The sequence below is a fragment of the Populus trichocarpa genome, chromosome 16 (assembly GCF_000002775.5).
Source record: "Populus trichocarpa isolate Nisqually-1 chromosome 16, P.trichocarpa_v4.1, whole genome shotgun sequence".
In the NCBI taxonomy this organism is placed as follows: Eukaryota; Viridiplantae; Streptophyta; class Magnoliopsida; order Malpighiales; family Salicaceae; genus Populus; species Populus trichocarpa.
This window is the reverse complement of record NC_037300.2, coordinates 6278519-6300176: the sequence shown is the minus strand read 5'-3', so window position 1 is coordinate 6300176 and position 21658 is coordinate 6278519. Positions and strand designations below refer to the sequence as shown.

Sequence of the window (21658 nt, the reverse complement as noted above, 5' to 3'; positions counted from 1 at the left end):
TCAAACCGGTTTGGCTTGATTTTTTCGGTTTGGCTCAGTTTTTTTGGTTTTGGCTCGGTTTGACATTTTTTTTTCTGGTTTGGCTCGGTTTTTTTTGTTTCAGTTTGGTTTTTTCGGTTTCATGCTTATAAAACCGAAATCGAACCGAACCGGTCGTTTTTTCAAAATTTTAATCGGTTTTTTTCACGGTTCGGTTTTTTCAGTTATTAGTTTTCCGGTTTTTTCGGTTTTTTTCTCACCCCTAGTTTTGAGTCAACTTTTGTTACTCTTTTTTAGAGCACATTGACATTTCTTAGCATTGGTTTATTTAAAAGTTATTTGTGAGATAGCCTTGCATTCTTGGATGATGATTTGTGTGAGGAGGAGTTAGAAGAAAATGGAGCCCAAATCTCTAGGAATACAAGCTGAGCAAGTTTACTTCTTCGACTGGTGTGATCGCCAATGATTAATTCCGAGATGGCTTAGAGAGAGCAATTAAGCTTATTAATACCTTTGTTATTGTGATGAACAAGGCAAAGATTAGAGGAGAAGGAATACTTCAAAGGGGACAAAATCAGAAGCCTACAAACTCACAAGCAAACAATTTATTTATTTTTTCTTAAAAATTAAACACTTATAGGACTCTAAATCATGTGTTATAATGTATTTTATGTGTCTATTGTGAAAATATAATAAGAATACAAGTTGTATGATTGATTTCACTTGAACTAATATGGATTATAATGTATTATAATGTATTTTCCTCTAAAATGAGAAGATAACTAACCTCGGGGTTAAGATTATTTATATAGCCTTGAACTAATATGGATATGTCTATGTATGGTTATAATAATTAATAAGCTTGTCACCCATGATTTTAAATTATATATTAATAATAGTCACGAGTTCGACCTTTAAGGTCAATGGAGGATTATATGGTCGTTACTTAGAGCCGGTACGATTAGTCGAGGTGCGCGTAAACTAACCCAAACACTTACATTAATAATAATAATAATAATAAAAAGCTTATTTTTTTAACATTAAAATGTAACATTATTAATTTAATAAAAAAGCTAACCCAAACATTCATGTTAAAATAACTTTAACTGCAAAATTATTCTATCTTTTAAAAATGTAACGTTATTAATTTATTTTATTTCTATTAGGAAAGTCATTTTTTTTAGAAAGGAAATTGAAACTATTACAAAGAAGCGTTAATTAAATAAACGAAACTGATTTAGAAAGAGAATGTTTAATTTGAATTCATTTTAAAATTCGTGCAGTAAGTATTAATTTGAAGAAAAGAGATTAATGTGTAAGAATATTACAACAATTATTGTCAAGAGAAAACTTATCAAAATGTAGATTTGCATATGTAATTTCGTCAACGTAAAGAAAGACTTTTTTGTATATTCAGTATAAAACAAGACTATTTCAATCAAAACTTAATGGGGAGGATATATATTAAAGTTTAAAAATTTTAAGGGTGAAATAGAGTATTTTATAAATATATAGGGTTTTATAAGAACTTTGAGGTTCTCATGTCTCCACTGTATAATTGGTCCGCACTATATCACATGCCCCTCAAATTTAATTTAATTTAATTTTTAATGTAAAAAAATTGAGATATTGCTAACACATTTTCCATCAACAAGAAAAATCTTAACCATTAAGTCAAGATTTAATGCAGAAATTTAATAGAATATATTAAGAATTATATGCATCAATAAATACTAATAAAATATCATAACGCTAACTAAATACTAAGTGGTGAAGTTAAGAAATAAGTGCAGATAAGGATATTTGATCATGTGCCACGGAAAGTCCTTTAATTTTGTTTTTATTTTATTATATGATAATATTTTTTATAAGAAGAGTAATAATTTAAGTTTCATTGAAACAAAATAATTTTCTAGTAAAAGTCTTCTTTTTCTTATTAATATCTTTAATTTAAAAAAATTTAACATTTTTTATGTCTTCATTTAATAAAAACCAAAAGTATTCCAAATGTACATATTAAAAAAAGGAAACTAAAACGATTTAAAATAAGGATAAAAAAGATATCTCTCTAATCAAGGCTTTTTTTTCTCATTAACATGCCTTTTATTTATTTTATTTTTTTATTTTTCATAAAAACATTTATTTCTTAGACAACATTCTATCTTGATTCTAAAATCAAGTTTCCATTCTAAAAAATAATACCCTAATAATTATAATGTGAGTATATTAATAATAATAATAATAATAATAATAAAAATGCTTGCACGCTCATGGGAAACTATTTGGAAGTATCATTAAACATGTCTTAGTCAGTCATCATTGAAACCCTCTTACTTGAATCCTTTCCTAACCCAGGTTTCAAATAAAATCATGTAAATGTTAAACTAATATGACCCAACTAACTTGGTGGGTTTAGATATAACTTAAAAGATTAGCGAAAACATGGATTAAATTTAAAAAAAAAATTTAAAACGACATCTTTTTTTTTTAATATTGTGTTGGCAACATATCGAATTGATCTGTGTCAACTTACCAAACTCATGACTTGGTTCATAAACTCGATTATGTTTAATAATTCATTTTTCTAAAATTATTTTTTTATTTAATTATATGATAACAAAAACCGACGATCATAATAAAGTAACCAAATAAAATAAATAAAATAATAATTATGATGGGTTTTACAAAAAAAAAAAAGAACAATCATTCAAGAATAAAGCAAAAATTAAATGAAATTTAATAGAATAATATCTAGAAAAAAAAACATTCTTATATATATATTATTTTAAATTATTTAATTTCTTAAAAAGTAAATATTAATTGTTAAGGAAAAAAGGCTATGAGAGTGGGTTTGGTGGCCCTATACATCTAGGCTTTTAAAAATATTCTTAGGCACATGGGCTTGCTAGCCCAAACCCGTGTGATTGAGCTTATTTTTTTTACTTTCAAGTTGGGAGGACGATACGTCATGTGCCCAATGTTTTTAGAAAAAGAAGTAAAAGATGCATCATTTGCATGCTCAAATTTTAGCCACCACGAAGGTGGCCAAAAAATCAAGTTATGTAATTGTTTACTCTAAAATCTAATTTTAACCTATTTTCACTTAAAAATATCTTAAAAAATACTTTTATAATCTCAAGAAACTAATTTTCCAACTTAAAAATCTCTTAGATTGGTTAAAAAAACAAAACAAAAAAAACCCTTTTCAACCTTGATCTATTTTTTCAAATAATATAAAAAGCTTAAAAAAATCTCAATGACACTACTCTTGTTAAGAAGGACGCTTTAAAATCAAAGGTGGTCATTTTTGGAATATAATCGAAACAACTAACCTCTTTTTTTTTCATTTGCTATTTTTTGACAACTCTTTCCTCTTCGGAATCTAGGGACTAAAATATGAATAAAATTAAGTTTTATACTAAAAACATATAATTTCCAAAATAAAGGGTTCAAAATAGAAATTGGAAAGATCCTCGGGCTAAAAGGCACTTCCACCATATTTTTTTAAAAGGACCACTTTTTCACCAAGCTTTTAATTTTGATCCTCTCATTTTTATTTTTATTTTGCTAACAACAAAATTAATTCTTTTTTTGAAAAATCAATTCAATATCAAAGAATTTCTTAAGACTACGATAACCCGACAGAAAACAATATGAAACAAATCATCAAGCCAAATCACCAATCAACGTAATGTGAAAGAATGAAATTGAAAAAAAAAAGTTCTATGGTTGGAGAAAAAAATAAAGGAACAAAAAAGTAAAAATATTCTTTTTAAATAAGGGTTCTCATTTGACCTTATTTTCAATTTTATTCCTCTCGTTTTTTAATTTTTTTGCAAATAATTTAAGCAAATTTTTCATTGGAAAATCAAGAATCAACTCAATGTGTTGAAATTATTTTTGAGATTGATAAAACTTGAAATAAAAAAATTAAATAAATCATTAAGTCCAATCAACGCAATATAAAATAATAAAATTAAAAAGAAAAAACATTTGATAACCAAAGTAAAAACAAATTTGAAGGACGGAAAGAATTAAAAATATTAAGACTGTGTTTTCACTTAAAAAAGTCTTCCTTACTTTTTGTTTATAATCACCTAAAATAAGCGTTTTATTTACAAGTAAAACAAATGCCAAATATATTTTATTCAATAAAATTGGATTTTAGTAATTCTTGGAATTTATAATCACCACAAGAAAATGTTGAACCTAAAACTTCATTAATTAATATGAAGTCCCAAGTTTTACCTCTTGACTCATAACTTTTAGTTAGTTCTTGATCATAAATCTAAGTAATAGTTCTCAAGAATTTTACAAGTTTTAGGAATTAGTTCGGGGACTTAGGTCTAATTTCACCAAATATCTCAGGATATAGAAGTAATTCAACTTGTTGTTTAGCCCATGAAAAACAAAAGGTTTTGTTTAGGAAAAGAAAAGCCCGCACTTGTTCATAAGTAAAATTTTATCATCTTGAACCCTTTGTTCTTCGCTTTGTCTTCTAAGGCAAGGACAAACGGGCCGGCCTGCGAGTTACAATCTACGAAGCAAACTAATATAAAATTAGGTTTCACCACCCCAATCCCTGGGTAAATGTCAAGAACTTGTTTTTCATGAAGACTTGGCAAGAGAGAGACTATATTTTGCCTATTTAGCATGGATAAATGCTTCCCTCAACGAGATACTCGATGCTTATAAACTTAGGCAGCAGCAGTTGAGTTACATGATTACCCCATCCAAGTCTTGGAATTTCACCGCGTAAATGACTTTTTGTAGGGATGTTACTGTCATTGAAATTGATCGACTTTCTTGCCCACCACACACACACACACACACACACACACACAAAATCACCCTAGAACACATTCATTACCGATGATGATGCTAAATCATAACTTGATACAATTTCTACTCACCCACTATAACCAAATCCCATTAGCAATTCGCCACCTCTCTCTCTCTCTTGCTTCTCCATATATCTTTTCTTGCAATCTAAGCCTTGGAAGCTGTAACAATATATAGTCCAAAACCCAGAACAAAACTCTGTAACCAGCTCTGATCATATCACACCATCAAACCCGAGAATAAAATGAGCTCAGTTTGCATATCAAACTGTGTCAATGATACACGTGACCCTCGGGTGCCTGTTCGTGCCAATTACGTGAACCTCTACAAGTGGTCAGAATCTGATGCTGAGCTCATAAAATCTGTCCGCCGTGTAGCTGGCCATGGGTTGCATGGCCACCCAAGAGTGGTGGACAGTATCTCCTGCAGGCAGCTGTATCTGAGGAGCTACACGTTTTCAAGAAAAGAAAGTATGCCAGAGAAGACCAAGAAGTGCTTTGGTAGAGTGAAAGAGAAGGTGGCAAATCATGGAAAGAAGAGAAAAGATCAGATTAAGGGTGGTCGTAAGAGGAAGTGTTTGGTGTTTAGGAAAGCCAAGGAAGTATCTTGCAGTGCCTTGTTTAGGATCTTTCACAGGTTGCTGTCTTGTACTGCTACAGTAGATGTTGTGGATTAAAAAGATTAATTAAGGTCCACGGCCAATAATAATTAAGTTGATGGAATTACTCACTTTCGTCTGTTTCCTTTTTTCTCTTCTCTTTTTATTTATGTTTAAGGTGATATGAAGTTTGCTCTACTGTATTGCTATGAATTTGCTGAAGGGATATCGAGTGGGAAATTAAATGTGGCAGAAATCATGGGTTGTATATGTTCTTATTTTGGTTAGAAACAATATTTGTCTAGCTTTTCAGTAATGGTAATGAGAAATCATGATGTCATTTTGCATATCTTGTTGTCTTTCCTTTCCTTGTTTTCAGTTTTGCAGCTAGTAGACCATTAGCAGTGACTGGAAAAAAGTCGTTCGTTTAAGAATCAAACCGGTAGTTCATCTAATCGTTCCTGCTCTTAAGCTTTTTTGACTAGGAAATGATTATTTATTTATTTCCTATATATAAGATAGCATTGCATGGTCAAAAAAGCTATGCTGTTACCAGCTAGCTGTATGCCTGTGACATATGCGATCATATCAATCATGGAGCTTGACGTCCTTTATACTTCTCAACTGTTGGATTCTTGATTTTGACTTCTCCGGTCCCTCTGGGCAGTCAAGCAGTCACGTAGTTTATTTAATAAACTATTTATATTAAAAAAAAGCTGCCTGTTTGGAGATGGATTTCACAGATTAAAAGCTTAATCCTAACATCTATTATTTGAGATACTGTTTATGCTGATTAATTAGCCTCGGATTCCATTCTCACTTTCCAATTAATTAGCAAAGTAGCCAGCTATGAACGCACAGTGAAAGGGGCTGTAATGGTCCGTTTGGGTCAAAAAAAAAAATGCCTGTCTGGTAACTGGAAGAAAAGCCTAATGTAGCGGCAAAAACTTTCTATCAAACAGTCATGATCCCGTTCTTTATTTCTTGAATGAGTCTTGATTCTGATACAAGCTACTGTATATCTACCACTATTCTTCAGGACTTTCCAATGGTCCTAGACCTACCAAGAAAGCGTGCTTGATAACAATGGGGCCAGGCCATTATGGAAACCATGTATATATCTCTTGGGCGGGGAAAAAACAAATCTGTCACCATTTTTAACAAGGAATGTTGAAAGGTTTAATGCTTTCATTATGCTGTGAATTTGAGTGTGCAATTATAAAAGATTAGAAGAAGCCCGGGACACAAGCCCAGGCTAGGAAAAAGATGGAATAATGATAACATCCACCAAACACAGCATTAGCTTTGCTGAAACTTGGGTTCTACGGGGCTCATCAGTATGCTTCCCAGACATGCGTGCTTTCCATGGGCCTCATCATGAGTTCAGATTTTCAGAAAATGTCGCTCTAGTAATCAGCAATTTCAGATACTTCCAGTAAAACTCGAGCTTCAGCGTTTCATTTTCAAGACTAGGGAGCTTAACTGGTGGCCTCATCGCCAATTTTAATCGCCAATTTGTCCTTGATTTCCTTGTTGAAGCCTGCCATTGACATTTTCTCACCTGTAGATCAACTTCAATTTCTCTCCTGAAACAAACCAAATATTGAAGTTGATCTTCTGTGGATGGACTGGAAAATTATGCACGAATTAGGTTGGCGTGGATTAAAACTATCTAACCGGTTGTTGTAGTGATCCATCTTTATTATTATTAGCATGAGTTAGAAAAAAAAAGGTACTTTACCTTCTTTACAGATTTGATGAGCGTCAGTGCTAGACTAGACAATCACACCTTGCTATGCATATTTTTAACTGTAATCACTCTGCATTTCCGCGGTGGTGTCATACCTTAATTGATTATGAAGCATGTCCAAAACAAAGATAATGATGCCATGCTACTTGATTCCCCATAAAATTAAGAGAAGAAAAATAAATAAACAGTAGCTTTCTTCTCAGCTATCATTGCTACTTTTGCCAATTTTATAAAATCATGCTTCTCTTTTTTCCATTTCCTCATCAGTAATCTTAACCCCCCAGCCAAAAGGCCATAATTCAAAATCATGCTTTAGAATTCGGTGCGCTAAGCCATAAAGCTCACCATGCCAAGTTCAGTCTTGTGCTTGTGTTAATTTAATGATAAAAACAAGGAGGCGTCTCACTTCCGGCATAGTCACGTAATTAGGTCATGTCCATTACCACCAGGATCACCTTCAGCACAATCAACTTCGTAATCAAAACGGTTTACAAAAGTATAAAAGAAACAGCACACATGTGCCTTAAGTTTCTTTATAAGTTTGTTTTTCAGAATTTTCAATCACCATACTGATCATACAATACAATGTGTATTTACAAAGTGTTATTCATGACATGATGCTATGATTTACTTAGCATTACAGCTATGATATATATCATGTAGTTAATTTGGAGGATAATAAGCTTATCATGTGCTATAACCTGCCTGCCGGGACAATATCTTTTCCTGGATATAACTGCAACCAAAGTAATTAATTGTTGGAATTGCCTGTAATCTTGCTGGAATTGCTTGCTGTGTAATCATGGTATTAGTGTTGAGATCCCTTGAATTGACTGCTCGTGATCTTCATGTAAATGTCGAAACTTCAGTTGTAACTATCCTGTGATCTTGCTGTCTTAGAGGTCGTTGTAGGTGTACGATTATTTGCAGGAGATTCCTTAACATGCCCTTGCAAGATCGTCTCACCATCGGTGATGCCGATCTTCGATCTGAGCATTTCAAGAAGAGATCGAGTATGAGCTTCTGTCAGTCGATCATGTGATGAAACATGACAACTATTCAGTAATACTTTTGCAACATAATCACAAACAAAATGTAAATCAACGGCAATATGTTTCATATAAGAATTAATGATGATGAACTGGATTTAAACTCAACTGAGTTGCTCCAGTATTATCACTAAAAATGAGTGGTGGTTCTGAATAGGGTATACGAAGCTTCCCTAAAGACACTACCAGAAAACCGGAGAAAAGCAACGGAATTACCGACGGAAATATTCCGTCGGTAATTAATACCGACAGACATAATTCCGTCTCAAAATCGGTCGGTATATACCGACGGAATCATTCCGTCGGTAATGCCGTCGGTATATACCGACAGCATATTTCCGTCGGTATATACCGTCGACTTCACCGACGGAATATACATTTCATCTGGAAATACGCAACGGCATGGTGACGTCAGACTATTTTACCGACGGAAAGTACCGAGGGATTCAAACTGTGATAGCCGTACAGTGACGTGGCGATGTCACCGACGGCATCACCGACGGAATGAATCCGTCGGTGAGTCCGTCGGAAAAAGCCATTATATGCACCCACCTGCCGACACTCTCATCCTCTGTTTCTCCTTCTTCTTCTTTCCCATCCCACCTCTCCCCTCCCAAACTCCTCCCAAACTGCAGCCAAACACCCATCCCAAACTCTCCACTATTCTCAACACGAGCACTCAAGTTTCTTATATCTTGTACGTGGTCACAATACCCGTTTCTTGTAGATTTTATCATTTTTTTGTAAGTAAATCTATCCTTTTTAATTAGTTTTAATATTTAATTGTGAATTTTATTGTTTTAGTATATGTATTTTGTTAACGTTTGTACTTGTTTAATTGTTATTTGTCAAAGAAACTTGTAGTATGAATGTATAATTTTGTAGTTGTTATAGGTTGTTTTAGATTTTGTCAAATTATATTTGTTTGTAAATTGTTGAAATTTTGTTTGAATTACACCGAATTAAATGTGTCGTTGTGATGAAATAAATAATTAATAGCTTATTTAAGTGTCTTGTTTAATTATTATCAATTATATTTCGAAGTTGTGAGTAATTCTGTAAATTTATATATGTATAAATTTGTATGTATGAACGTTGATAGTTGATAATTGATAATGAATATTTAACATAAGTGTTGTTTTAGTTTGTTGGATAATGTCGGGGAAAACCAATATTTTTGTTATGTTTTATAGAGGTTCAATAGAAGTCATGGATGATCGTTCATGGATGTATCGGAACTCACCCCAAGGATTGCGGAGGATGGATTATTGTAACGGTGTCCAGGGTTTTATTAATTTCGCAACATCTATTCCGAGGAATTTTACTGATGGCGGTATTAGGTGTCCATGCAGGAAGTGTAAAAATTTAAAGTTTCTGCATCAAGATGTTGTAACGATGCATCTTCTAACCAAAGGGTTCATGGAAGATTACCTGTGTTGGTATGCTCACGGAGAACTATTTGTTCCTGATGAGAGCATGGAAGAACAGGTGGTTGGGTCAACTTCTAGTGCTAGTAACATGCATGAAGTTGGAAATGAGAACAGTAATCCTTACAGGAATATGGTTATGGATGCAATGAGAATGAGTGAAGATAATGCCAGGGGATGTCCAATCGTAGAAGAAGAACCTAATGCAGATGCAGCAAGGTTTTTTGATCTGTTGAGAGATTCTGACGAACCATTATGGGATGGCTGCACGAACCACAGTAAATTATCAGCCGTAGCACAGGTGTTCACCATAAAGTCAGATCACGGGTTGAGTGAGGCCGGTTATGACAAGATTATTGAATGGGCGAGAAGCATTTTACCTGAAGGGAACAGGCTGAAAGAGAACTTCTATGCTGCCAAGTCCATGATGAAACCCCTCGGTTTAGGATACCAGAAAATTGATATATGCCCTAACTTCTGCATGTTATACTACCTTGAAAATGCCGAGATGACCGAGTGCATGACGTGCGGGCATTCCCGTTACAAACCCAGAACTGGTAGAGGGAAGACTCTCGTGGCATATAAAAAACTTAGATACTTCCCAATCACACCTAGACTGCAGAGGTTATTCATGTCACCAAGGACTGCTGAGCACATGACATGGCACCAATCACACCATGCGGTTGATGGAGTGATGGTTCATCCTTCTGACGGTGAAGCCTGGAAACACTTTAACAGTATGCATCCTCCCTTTTCAGCTGAATCAAGGAACGTGCGTCTTGGGTTGTGTACAGACGGATTCAATCCATTCGGGTCATTTGCTGCTCCTTATTCTTGTTGGCCGGTCATACTGACGGTTTATAACTTGCCACCGGGGATGTGTATGAGGTCGGAGTTCATGTTTTTATCTATGGTCATACCAGGTCCGAGCAGTCCGGGGCGGAATATAGATGTTTGTCTTCGTCCGTTGATTGATGAGTTGACGCAGTTGTGGTCCTCTGGAGCTTTGACTTATGACATCTCGAGGAAACAAAATTTTGTTATGAGAGCGGCTTTGATGTGGACTATCAATGATTTCCCAGCTTATGGAATGGTTTCTGGTTGGAGCACGCATGGAAAGCTAGCATGTCCATATTGTATGGAGAACAACAAGGCATTCACGCTAACAAACGGGGGTAAAGCTTCTTTTTTTGACTGTCACCGTCGTTTCTTGCCACATAACCACAGGTACAGAAAGAACAGAAAGGATTTCTTTGTTGGCAGGGTTGAAAATGATGTTGCACCCCCGCGTCTTTCCGGTGAAGAATTGTTTGATGTTGTGTCAGAGTACGGTGAAATTGTGTTTGGTCTCCAATCAGGTAAGCAGAAGTTTCCTGGTTTTGGTTTGACCCATAATTGGGTGAAGCGAAGTATATTTTGGGAGCTTCCTTATTGGAAGACCAATCTTCTCCGCCATAACCTTGACGTCATGCACATTGAAAAGAACGTGTTTGAGAACATTTTCAACACCGTCATGGATGTGAAGGGGAAGACAAAGGACAACATCAAGGCTAGATTGGATGTAGCGCTGTTCTGTAACCGTAAAAATATGGAGTTGGTTTGTGATGGGTCACGGGTCGCAAAACCAAGAGCAAGCTTCGTGCTAGAGAAAAACGCACAACTACTAGTCTACAAATGGCTTAAGAGTCTGCGTTTCCCCGATGGACATGCCTCGAACATATCAAGGCTGGTTAACACGGAGGAATGCAGATTATATGGAATGAAGAGTCATGACTGCCATGTGTTTATGCAAACACTCATCCCATTAGCTTTTCGTGATTTGTTGCCAAAGGGGATATGGGATGCACTAACGGAGATTAGTCATTTCTTCAGAGATATATGCTCCAGCAAGTTGAATGTTGATCACATTGAGAGGCTTGAAAAGAATATCGTCGAGACAATATGCAAACTTGAGATGATATTCCCTCCATCATTTTTTGACTCAATGGAGCATCTACCCGTACATTTACCGTTTGAGGTAAAAGTTGGAGGACCGGTCCAGTACAGATGGATGTATCCATTCGAGAGGTTAGATATTACAGTTGCTATGACATTTATAATTAAATGTTTTTATTTTAATGTTTTTAATTGATAATATATATATATATATATATATATATATATATATATGCAGGTACTTGTTCAATCTTAAAAAAAAGGTTAAGAACAAGGCGCATGTTGAGGCGTCAATATGTGAGGCGTATATTGTTGAGGAGATCTCAACATTTATCTCATACTATTTCGAACCTCATTTGAGAACGAGGATAAACCGTGTTCCACGGCATGATGATGGTGGTGAAGTGCATTCAAGTGGGAACTTGTCAATATTCTCCAATCCTGGACGACCCACACCTAAAAATGCCGTGAGGGGAAGATATTTGTCTGAAATAGAGTTCAGACAAGCACACAATTATGTCCTATTTAACTGTGATGAGCTGAGACCTTTTATTAAGTAAGTAGATGTTCGACTTAAACTTTGTCAAGAGTGTACTATTTATGTTTTGTGATACCATACACTCATATACTTTGGAACAACCTTGCAGGCAACATCGACGATACTTACTGTCCAATAACTCAAAGCTGACCGAATCCCAGATCTTTCAATTACAAGATGAACAATTTGCCACATGGTTTAGAACACATGTAAGTCCTAGCACAAACTCATTATCTCTTGCAATGTAATTAATTGTAGTCAATGTTACATAATATCCGTTTATTGATTATTGTTGTATTTAATTTACGAGCTAGGTTTATCAAATGGGAGGTAGTGCTGCTATTTCACTGTCTTTACTATGTCTAGGCCCTGAAAGAAAAGTCAAGTGCTATAATGGATATTTTGTCAATGGATATGTCTTTCATACTGAAGAATACGGGCATGGAAGAAAGACATACAACAGCGGTGTTTGTATTAAGGGATCGACTTCTAGTGAGTTTGAAGTTGACTACTACGGTAGATTGGAAGAGGTCATCGAACTGCAATATCATAGCGAGCAAAATAGAGTGTTTTTATTCAAATGTTATTGGTATGACACAACTGACAGAGGAATCAGAGTAGATCCTCACTATGGTCTCGTTGAAATCAATTCAAAAGCTAGACACCGCAACGTAAACGACGTCTTTGTTTTCGCAAAGCAATGCCAACAAGTTTATTACACATACACCCCTTCCTTTAGAAAGGACCGATCAAGAGTTGATTGGTTATCCGTTTTAAAAACAAAACCCAAGGGTCGTGTCGAGGTTGTTCAGGATGAGAACGAAGACACAAGTGTGATAGATGAAGTCTTTCAAGCTAGTGAGTTGGTTGAACCATACCGAGTTGCTCCGTCGATTGACTTAGAAGAAAATTCGAATTTTCGCGTTTTCAACGATAGTCTTGTTGATGTTGACGCAGAGGAGTTGAATGTTGTTCTGAGCTCCACTAGTGGAAAAAAGAATGTTGTTGAAAAAGATGATAATGAAATTGAAGAGTGCGATGAAGCTGATGATAACAATTCAATGGAGGACGAAGATGAAAATTCCGACTAACTAAACATGTTATAAAGTTTTATTTTTATAATGTAATAATTTGAAACATGAAATATTTATTCTTCTTTAAGGGTCAGCCGTTGTTATTATGTTGTGTGTGTTTTTTAGTTAGCAATTCAAGATTTTTTGAGAGGGTTACATATAAAAAATAAGAAAAATTTACCTTTTCACCGACTTATATACCGACGGACTATAACCCGTCGGTATTTCACAGAGAGTTGCAAAAAAATTACGGGATTTTGCCACATTCACCGACGGATATACCGACGGAATATAACCCGTCGGTATTTCACAGAGAGTTGGAAAAAAATTACGGGATTTTGCCACATTCACCGACGGATTTCCGACAGCTTTTCCAACGCCAATACCGACGGATTTGTCCGCACGCATGTCTGACACGTGTCCGTCTGCACCATCACCGACGGCATTTCCGACGGATTACCGACGGATCGAAAAGTTTGGCGGGATTTTCGAACTTTTTTGGTGCGCATTTCAATTAATTTCCGACGGAATTACCGACGGAAATTAATTGCACCGACAGCAATTAAGGGCCGTCGGTAATTCCGTCGGAATTTCCCTATATATACCGTCAGCAATTAAGGGACGACGGCCATACCGACGGCTAATATCCGTCGGTATTAGACAGAGAGTTGCAACAAAATTACAAGCCATGCCATAAATACCGACGGAAACCCCGCCCGTCGGTAATGTTCCCGCGAGGAATTTTTTTTTGGCGCGCGTATTCGTCTGTATTACCGTCGGTGTGTCCGTCGGTGAATGGTTTTTTTTATTTGCGACAGAATTAGCGACAGAAATGGGATTTACCGACGACTGTTTTACCGACGGACGTGATCCGTCGGTGAATCCGTCGGTATTGTTTTCACCGACGGAGTTCATTGCTATCACCGACGGAATTAATCCGTTGGTAAAACTGGATAATGTTGTAGTGAGAGAGAGGAGAGCCACGTAATTTCAGAAGTTTTGGCCGCTAATGCACGATACTCTCTGCCTCGTGACAGGAACGAGCGTTGCTTTCTTGTACTCCAGAATATTGGGTTGGACCCTAAAAATACCATATAAGCACTACCGGAGATTCCGTCTTCCATATTTCCAGTTCAATCCACGTCAAATATGCGGTGACTATTGAGTTTTCTGAAAGCATGTAATCACAGTGAAATCAGTAATTTAATATTTTTTCTTGGGAGTCTAAATAATATCGTTACATAATTTAAAGGTAGGAAGAGTTTAAATAAAGATTATCTAAATATTATATTTTATTTCTTAGGTTATTACAAATTATAAATCATTTAATTATTTAATTTTTAATATTAATTTATATAAATCACTAATGTGAAATCTTCTAAAATTCTTTTTAGAAGAGAGTGATTGTTATGTTTTCAAGTGCTAGATCTCTATAAAATACAACATTATATTTATAGGAAATTCGTAATAATTTTATAAATGGAAAAATACTAATTTTCTCCTTGAATAATATTATATATATTATATCAGGATAATTTTATAAATTTATTCAATCAAATTTCTATTTGATTTTTTTAGGTCTAGGATTGTAATCATTGTACTAATTATATTGTAGCCTTTAATTTCTAAAATTTATTTCCAATCAAGTCACAATTGATTAATCATCCTAATTTAATTTCTGATCAATTGTTCTTATTATGTGTGACCCATTATATTTCTAATATGTTAATCCAAATATAAATTATAATACTAATAAACATAGAATTAAATAATTTAATTTATTATCATCTCAATAATTGATTGATTTATATTTGATAATCAAGTATACTATCTAGCAACGTGTCATGATCCCGCAAATATTATAAAAGTCATACGCGAATTGACTTAAACTTTCAGTGTAATTATTATCCCTTCATCAATAATGTTTCGATTTTGATGTTATAGCATGAAGTGTGTCTGATCTGTCAAATCATGTTTGTTTTCAACACTTGTAGTAACTGATTTTTTATGTAAACAGACCAATCATTACAAACCATGTTATCAACTCCAGTATCATGACCAAATTCCAAAATAGGACGTCATCATCATCTGATTTTTCAATTAAACCTACGACACCTTCGTCTTCATTATCACTAGGATCGGAGGAGTCATACCTACGTTGATTACAATATGCAGTTTTAATTCTATTTTCATCACAAATTCTCATCACCCAATCTTCCAATGTCCTAGATGTACCAGCATTAGCTAAATGTGATAAATGTCTAAGTGGCCGAGCAGATATGGGTATAGATATACTGGTATCTCAGTGATCCATATTATATGAGCTACTAAGTTTAGGTCGGTTTCTCACATACAACTTCATCAAGTTCGTTTCACTTTGGACAAACATTTCCATTGTATTTCTAAAATACACATTATATGAAATCGGTATTGGAAAATACTAATATTTCCCAACAAGACACCTCTAAGAGATATCTATTTCAGCATCATTATAATTCAACTCAAGTCTTCCACATATAACGTTTTTGGTATCTTCAAATGACATGCATCTAGTACCATTTAAGCACATAGTATTCCTGCCAATATAAGTGATAAGTGATATTATTATTTGTATCTTGAACAATAGTACCACCACAATGACACAATATAAATAAGTTTGAACATATATTCTATAAAATAAAAATACTCATTTCATCATAAATAAATTATCTCACAAGTCAACACAAACAATAATTGATTTTACTTTGACCATGATAATAGCAATAAAAAATAATTAATTGCAAAAATTCAATTACAACAATTTTTACAAAATATCAAATGAACAATTTTTACAATTAAAAATACCAATTACAACAATTGAATATCAATTAAAAAGTAAATTATCTTAATTGAACAAAATCTTTAACATAATTGTTTTTACAAAAATTCAACGCAAACTCTAGTTGCTATGATTTCGACCATAACTTTATAAATAACATCAATTGATTAAAATCCTATCTAATTGCATTACTTAAAATAAAATTTATATCAATTCAAACAATATAATTAAATATGACAAGTAATCCAATAATCAATTTAAATCCTAATTTCTCTAATTCAAACCTAATTGATTCTATAAATAACACTAATTATATTAAAAACACATAATTGAAACATTCAAATCTAAAACTATCTAATCATCAAACACAACATAAATACATAATTAAATCAAAACACATAATTTATCAATTTAATAATAAAACTCATCAAACTAAGAGACAATGCAAATGTTTTACCTTGATTTTTTGATGTCTAGGTGGTAGTTCCACCATTTGTGCCAGTGAAGAGGCTATTAATGAAAGCTTGGGCCAACGTTTTGCAACAAAACAAATGGTAGAAAGACTCATGGAGACAAGGGGAAGATGATTCTGATGTTTTAGTAGAGGATTGGACAGTGTTTTGGGAGATTAAAAGTTGGTTTTTCTTGGGTTTATTTGTTTGTAGGGTTTTTTTGTTTTGCAGGAGTGGTGGCCATAAAGAAAAAAGAGAGGGGGTTATATATGCATCATAACCGCAATTCAGAATCACAACTTTATTATGTAACTGCTATTTTGAATTGCAGCTGTTAAATAACCAGTATTATAAATAACAATTTCACTTAAACTGTGATTCATAATCGTGATTTTTGTAATAACGGTTCTTTAACAAATACGATTCAGAACATCGGTGTTTTAGAAACTATACTATTTCCCAAAAACTTTTCAAAATTATGTCATTCCATAATAACTTTTTTTCTAACTATGTCATTTTTCAAAAAAAATCTAATTTAGGAGAGAAGAACATTTATGTTGATTTTCATACAAAACGAGGTGCTAATTAGTCTAGTGCATTTATGCATTTACATCATACTCTTACTGGTTTGTTGTCGTATCTCCTTGGTAATGGTGCTGGATTTTCTTTTACAGAACCTTAGCTTTTTTCTTCTTCCTACTTTGTACGAAAAGGTAAGGATAGAAACCTTTTTTACACAAGGAGAATCAATCCAAGTAGCTTTCACCAACAAGGCAACTATTAAAAACAAACTAAAGGGCTTGTGGTTTTATTTTATGGCCAAACTAAAGCCAATAGTTTCCAATGTCTTGATGAATGGTAGGAAAGAGAGAAAAAGAAATAACAGAGAAACTAGGTGACTTTTTAAAATCAGCGTAAAAAGTTAACTTAATCCTTTTATTTTTTTTATTTATAGATTTCCAGTCTCTATATTTTTTTAAACTTCAATCTTGTTCTAAAAACCCATTTTCTTTACTTTTTATATTCTAGTTTGAGAAGAGATAGAGTCCTCAAATTCTGGTGGTAAAAGATAAAATCTCAAATGACACCAAAATCAACCATTTTGGTGTTACCATGTTCTATTAGATGAGATAAGTTTCATTTGGCTATTATTTCACCTTGAAATTGCCTTAAAAGGTAGATCTAACATCAAGAAATTTTTTAGTTTCGGATTAATTTTTGAGTTATTTGATAGCACAAACGGGTTCACTTAGGTCTTTAGGTCATTTTTAGGTTTTTCTAGGTCACCAAATGGTTAAAAATGTGTTTTTGGGTGTAAACACCTTTGACTTGATTTTTTGGTGACCCTCTGGTTGTTAGAATCTGAGTTACAAATGATGCGTCGTCTGCAAAAAAAATATAAAAAATAATGGGCGGATAATGCATCGCCCACCCCATTACTAAAACAAATTAAGCCCAGGCGCATAGACCTGGGCTAGATGGCCTACACGTCTAGGCTTTTTTTTGTTGAGACCCAAGCACTTGGTATGTTGGTTTTCTTTATTTTCTTATTTAATGCATTTTTTTACCTTGAACTTTAAAAAAATCAATCAGTTTGTCATTTAAGTTAAAAAAAAAAAAATTGAGCATGCTTTTGGTATATCACTATCACGTGCCTAGCATGTCTGTTTGTTTTTTTATGTTATTTTAGTCCTTTAAACTTAAAAAAAAATCCATCCTCTGTTATTCAATTAAATGTTATTCTTATTTAACATTTAAAAATTAAATCTTTTTGTTATTTAATTTAAAAAAATTAAGTTTGCTTCTTTTATTTTAATCCAATGTGGATATCCTGTTTTTTTTTAAGAAAAAAAATTATTTGATACAAAAAAAGCTCCCATGCAGATGATTGTCGTATAATTAAATAAAAAATGATCTTATTGATAAAAACTTATTGAATTCGATGTGGTGTCTAACCTATATTGCAGGTTAACCCGAGTTTACTTGAATTTTTTTTTTGGTCTTATTTTTAATTTTTTTTATTAATTTCATCTTTTAACATTTGATTGGTTGAAAATTAAAATTCATAATCCATTTTGATTTGTTTTTATAGGGTTATCGCACTTTCATGACCTGAGTCGTTAGTTTAATTGGTTAACTAAAGTCGATAAATTATTTTGTCATCTCAATATCTCAAAATGATATATTTTTTTAATTTTTTAACGTTTTAATATTTAAAAAAAATCACCTTCCAATATGCTTTGGATTTTGAATTTATGATTAAATTCTTTGTTTAGAAATCATATTAACAATGTTTGGATTTTTTTTTGTTTGATAATAAATTCATCTACGGCATAGCGCGGGCCAAATTCCAAATTGGATTGGCAGCCAATGTAATCGGGTTGGGCTTTGCTGGAGCAAGGGCTGTTTGGGGTAGTCCAATAAGGTAAATGGTGCCAGGCAGACACAGTCAGGGGCTAAACTGGAATACTGTACTCTTAAATTACAAGGAATTTCAGCGTAGAAAGAAATTAATTCGGGCTGCAATTAAAATACAAAAGTTGGAGACAATGTCTTGAACCATTGCATGAATGCGTCATCGCTTTTTTAAAAAATAAAAAACAATTATGGATAAAATTTTAAGAAAAAAAAAAGAAAAGGATTTTCAGGTGTGCGAGCTTTAGCTTTACAGGTCTACATTTATAGTTTTTTTTTTTAATGGACAATGCATATTTGTCTTCTGAATCTAGGTGTCTACTTTATTTTAGCCTTATGTTTTATATATATATATATATATATATTCTTCAAATTTGATCAAAATCCATTAAAATAAATTTATTAAAAATATATTTGAGGAATTATTTTATTAAATATCATTTAATTTTTACTTTATTTTCCAATAAAATTATAGCATTCTTTTTATAATATTAGCAATAACTCTTGTTATATAACCCTTCATGATGGGTTTTTTCCCTTAAATTTTATTCGGTAGCTTCCCTACACATCTATGTTTTTATTATTGTATAGTTAAATAAAAAATAAATTTTAAAAATAAAGTTATTAAACTCAATCGGGTTTATGATATGAGTTGTGAGTTTGACTAGTTGATCACATCGATTCAAAATATTATTGTTTTAATATTTAAAAATTAAAACATCGTTGTTTTAAAAAAATAATTATAACTAAATCAAATTATAACTAAATTATATTTAACATGTGAAATCAATCAAGTTATACCGAATCAACTGCTATCAAGTTTAATTTAAATTTCAAATAAAACAAGAGGTTGGATTGGTAAATCTACAGGCTAACTTGTCGGAAATGACCATAAGTTTATGGCAGCGACGCACAAGCAATGTATTATTTTTATATTTTTTAATAGGTTCGCTCAAAATATTATTTTTTAATTAAAAGCTTATTTTATGATTATTATAAGATATTATCTAAAAACAATATTCTAGTAAAAAATGGCAACAGATAATGGAGCTTATTAATAAGATAAATGAGTTTTAATTTGAGAAACACATTTTCTATTCATATTTTAAATCATCCGGTTTTTTTATATTTGCTCTTATTGTTTTTTATTTTTATTAAATAAAGAACATAAAACAAAGAAGTTATATTTTTTATAGAAAAGAATTATTAACAAAAAAATAGGAATCATAATAAAAAATTATTTTATTTCAATAAAATTTAAATTATTACTGTTTTTACAAAAAAAAAATATTCCATACAATTAAAAAAAACTTAAGGGCTTCTTGTCACATGAGATAAGATATGTTAATCTATATCTATCCGTTCCGTTTTGAATAAATACAGCTATGAAAATTACAGTTATGGTTGCTTTCCATTAATCTACAACATGAACAGAAAGATCTCAGATAATCCCTTTGGAACTTTAAGAGTGCAGAAATTGTCTTCACATGAACAGCTTGTATGCAAATCTATTGGACATTAGACAAAAGACAAGCTAAGCCATGCACAATGCATTTCACTGTCTACCTCTGTATAGCACTCTCTTTTTTTAACGCACAGCTTATAACCAACACTACACCATCTACTCTGGACATTTCTTGGTGACAGCAAATCATCAATCCAATGGCTATCTGTGTGTCACAGCCTGCTAGACAACCAGGCATGAAAGCCACATCCCATAGCAAGTCAAGAGTTGATGCATGCTTGCCGGGCGCCAGAGCCATTATGCATCACTCGCAATGACTGCTTTCAAACCCCCTTGCTAGGGAATTGACACTGGGAAAGCTTAAAATTCAAGGCATCCTAACAATCAAGAACTAAGGATGATGCAAGCTCGGTAAAGTTAAGCATACAAGCCTAATTGCCCCAGGCAGCTAATAACAGCTGGGAAAGCAAATTCGTAATGAAATTGCTTTTCAAGTATAAAAACTGAAACTAGGAGAGTTGTGATGAAGCATTCTTTTTTCTTTCTTTTTTTGCTTCTTCAGCGCCATAAGTAACTACAGAGGCAGGAACAGGACTTCTCCTAAAGTAAAGACTTCTAATAATGTACTTTGGCTTGGCTCTATACATCAATAAACAACTCTTCAAAACACCAGATAAATAACTTTTTGGAATCCATTAAAGATAATGCTATGATTTGCTTCTTTCAGATAGACAGGGAACAGATTACCAGATGCGACCCATAAAGCTTCTGGTTCCTAGGACACATGTGTGCGAACACAGATACATGTAAATAATAATCTTATTTCAAGAAAACTCATATCATACACATTTCTTTTGTGAGCAGGGAAACCCTGATTCAATCAAACCTAAGTGCTTCAGGGTTTTATAGAACATTGGTGATAGTTTCCAGTTTCAAAGACATGCCAACTTCTTTTCCATTTTTTGAAGGATAATGTTATATGAACCTGATTCACCTACTAGTAAATTTTCATTCAGAACTAGTAACAAAATCCACAATGCTAACAATATCCCCTCCAACTTGGGGGGGGGGGGGGGGGGGGGCATTATCTTCATAATAAAATTCATACCATTGGAAAAGATATGCCAGAAACGTGCAACTACTATGGGAAAACAAAAAAACTGTAAAAACTAAACATGTGGTTTCAGTGCAATCATCCTTATGATGTGAAAAGCAAACATCAAAGTGTGCAGTTTAGGGGCCACAAGAACTCAATAATATGAAATACTAAACAGGAATGGTATCAATTAACAGATCATTTAGAACAAAGCCATTAGC

General features: G+C 33.2%; 1 protein-coding gene and 1 long non-coding RNA gene across 2 annotated transcripts; one reads left to right on the top strand and one right to left on the bottom strand.

Moving 5' to 3' along the window:
* The first annotated feature begins 4822 nt into the window (after window positions 1–4822).
* On the top strand, window positions 4823–5766 carry LOC7465278 (uncharacterized). The gene has a single exon (XM_002323402.4). It carries the CDS (start codon window positions 5066–5068, stop codon window positions 5495–5497), a length of 432 nt encoding a protein of 143 aa, XP_002323438.1. The 5' UTR covers window positions 4823–5065; the 3' UTR covers window positions 5498–5766.
* Window positions 5767–7692: 1926 nt separating this feature from the next.
* On the bottom strand, window positions 7693–8398 carry LOC127904448 (uncharacterized). The gene is made up of 2 exons (XR_008057650.1): window positions 8328–8398; window positions 7693–8158 (listed from the first exon to the last, which is right to left on the bottom strand). It is a non-coding gene; the product is annotated as an uncharacterized LOC127904448 (long non-coding RNA).
* Window positions 8399–21658: the final 13260 nt, after the last annotated feature.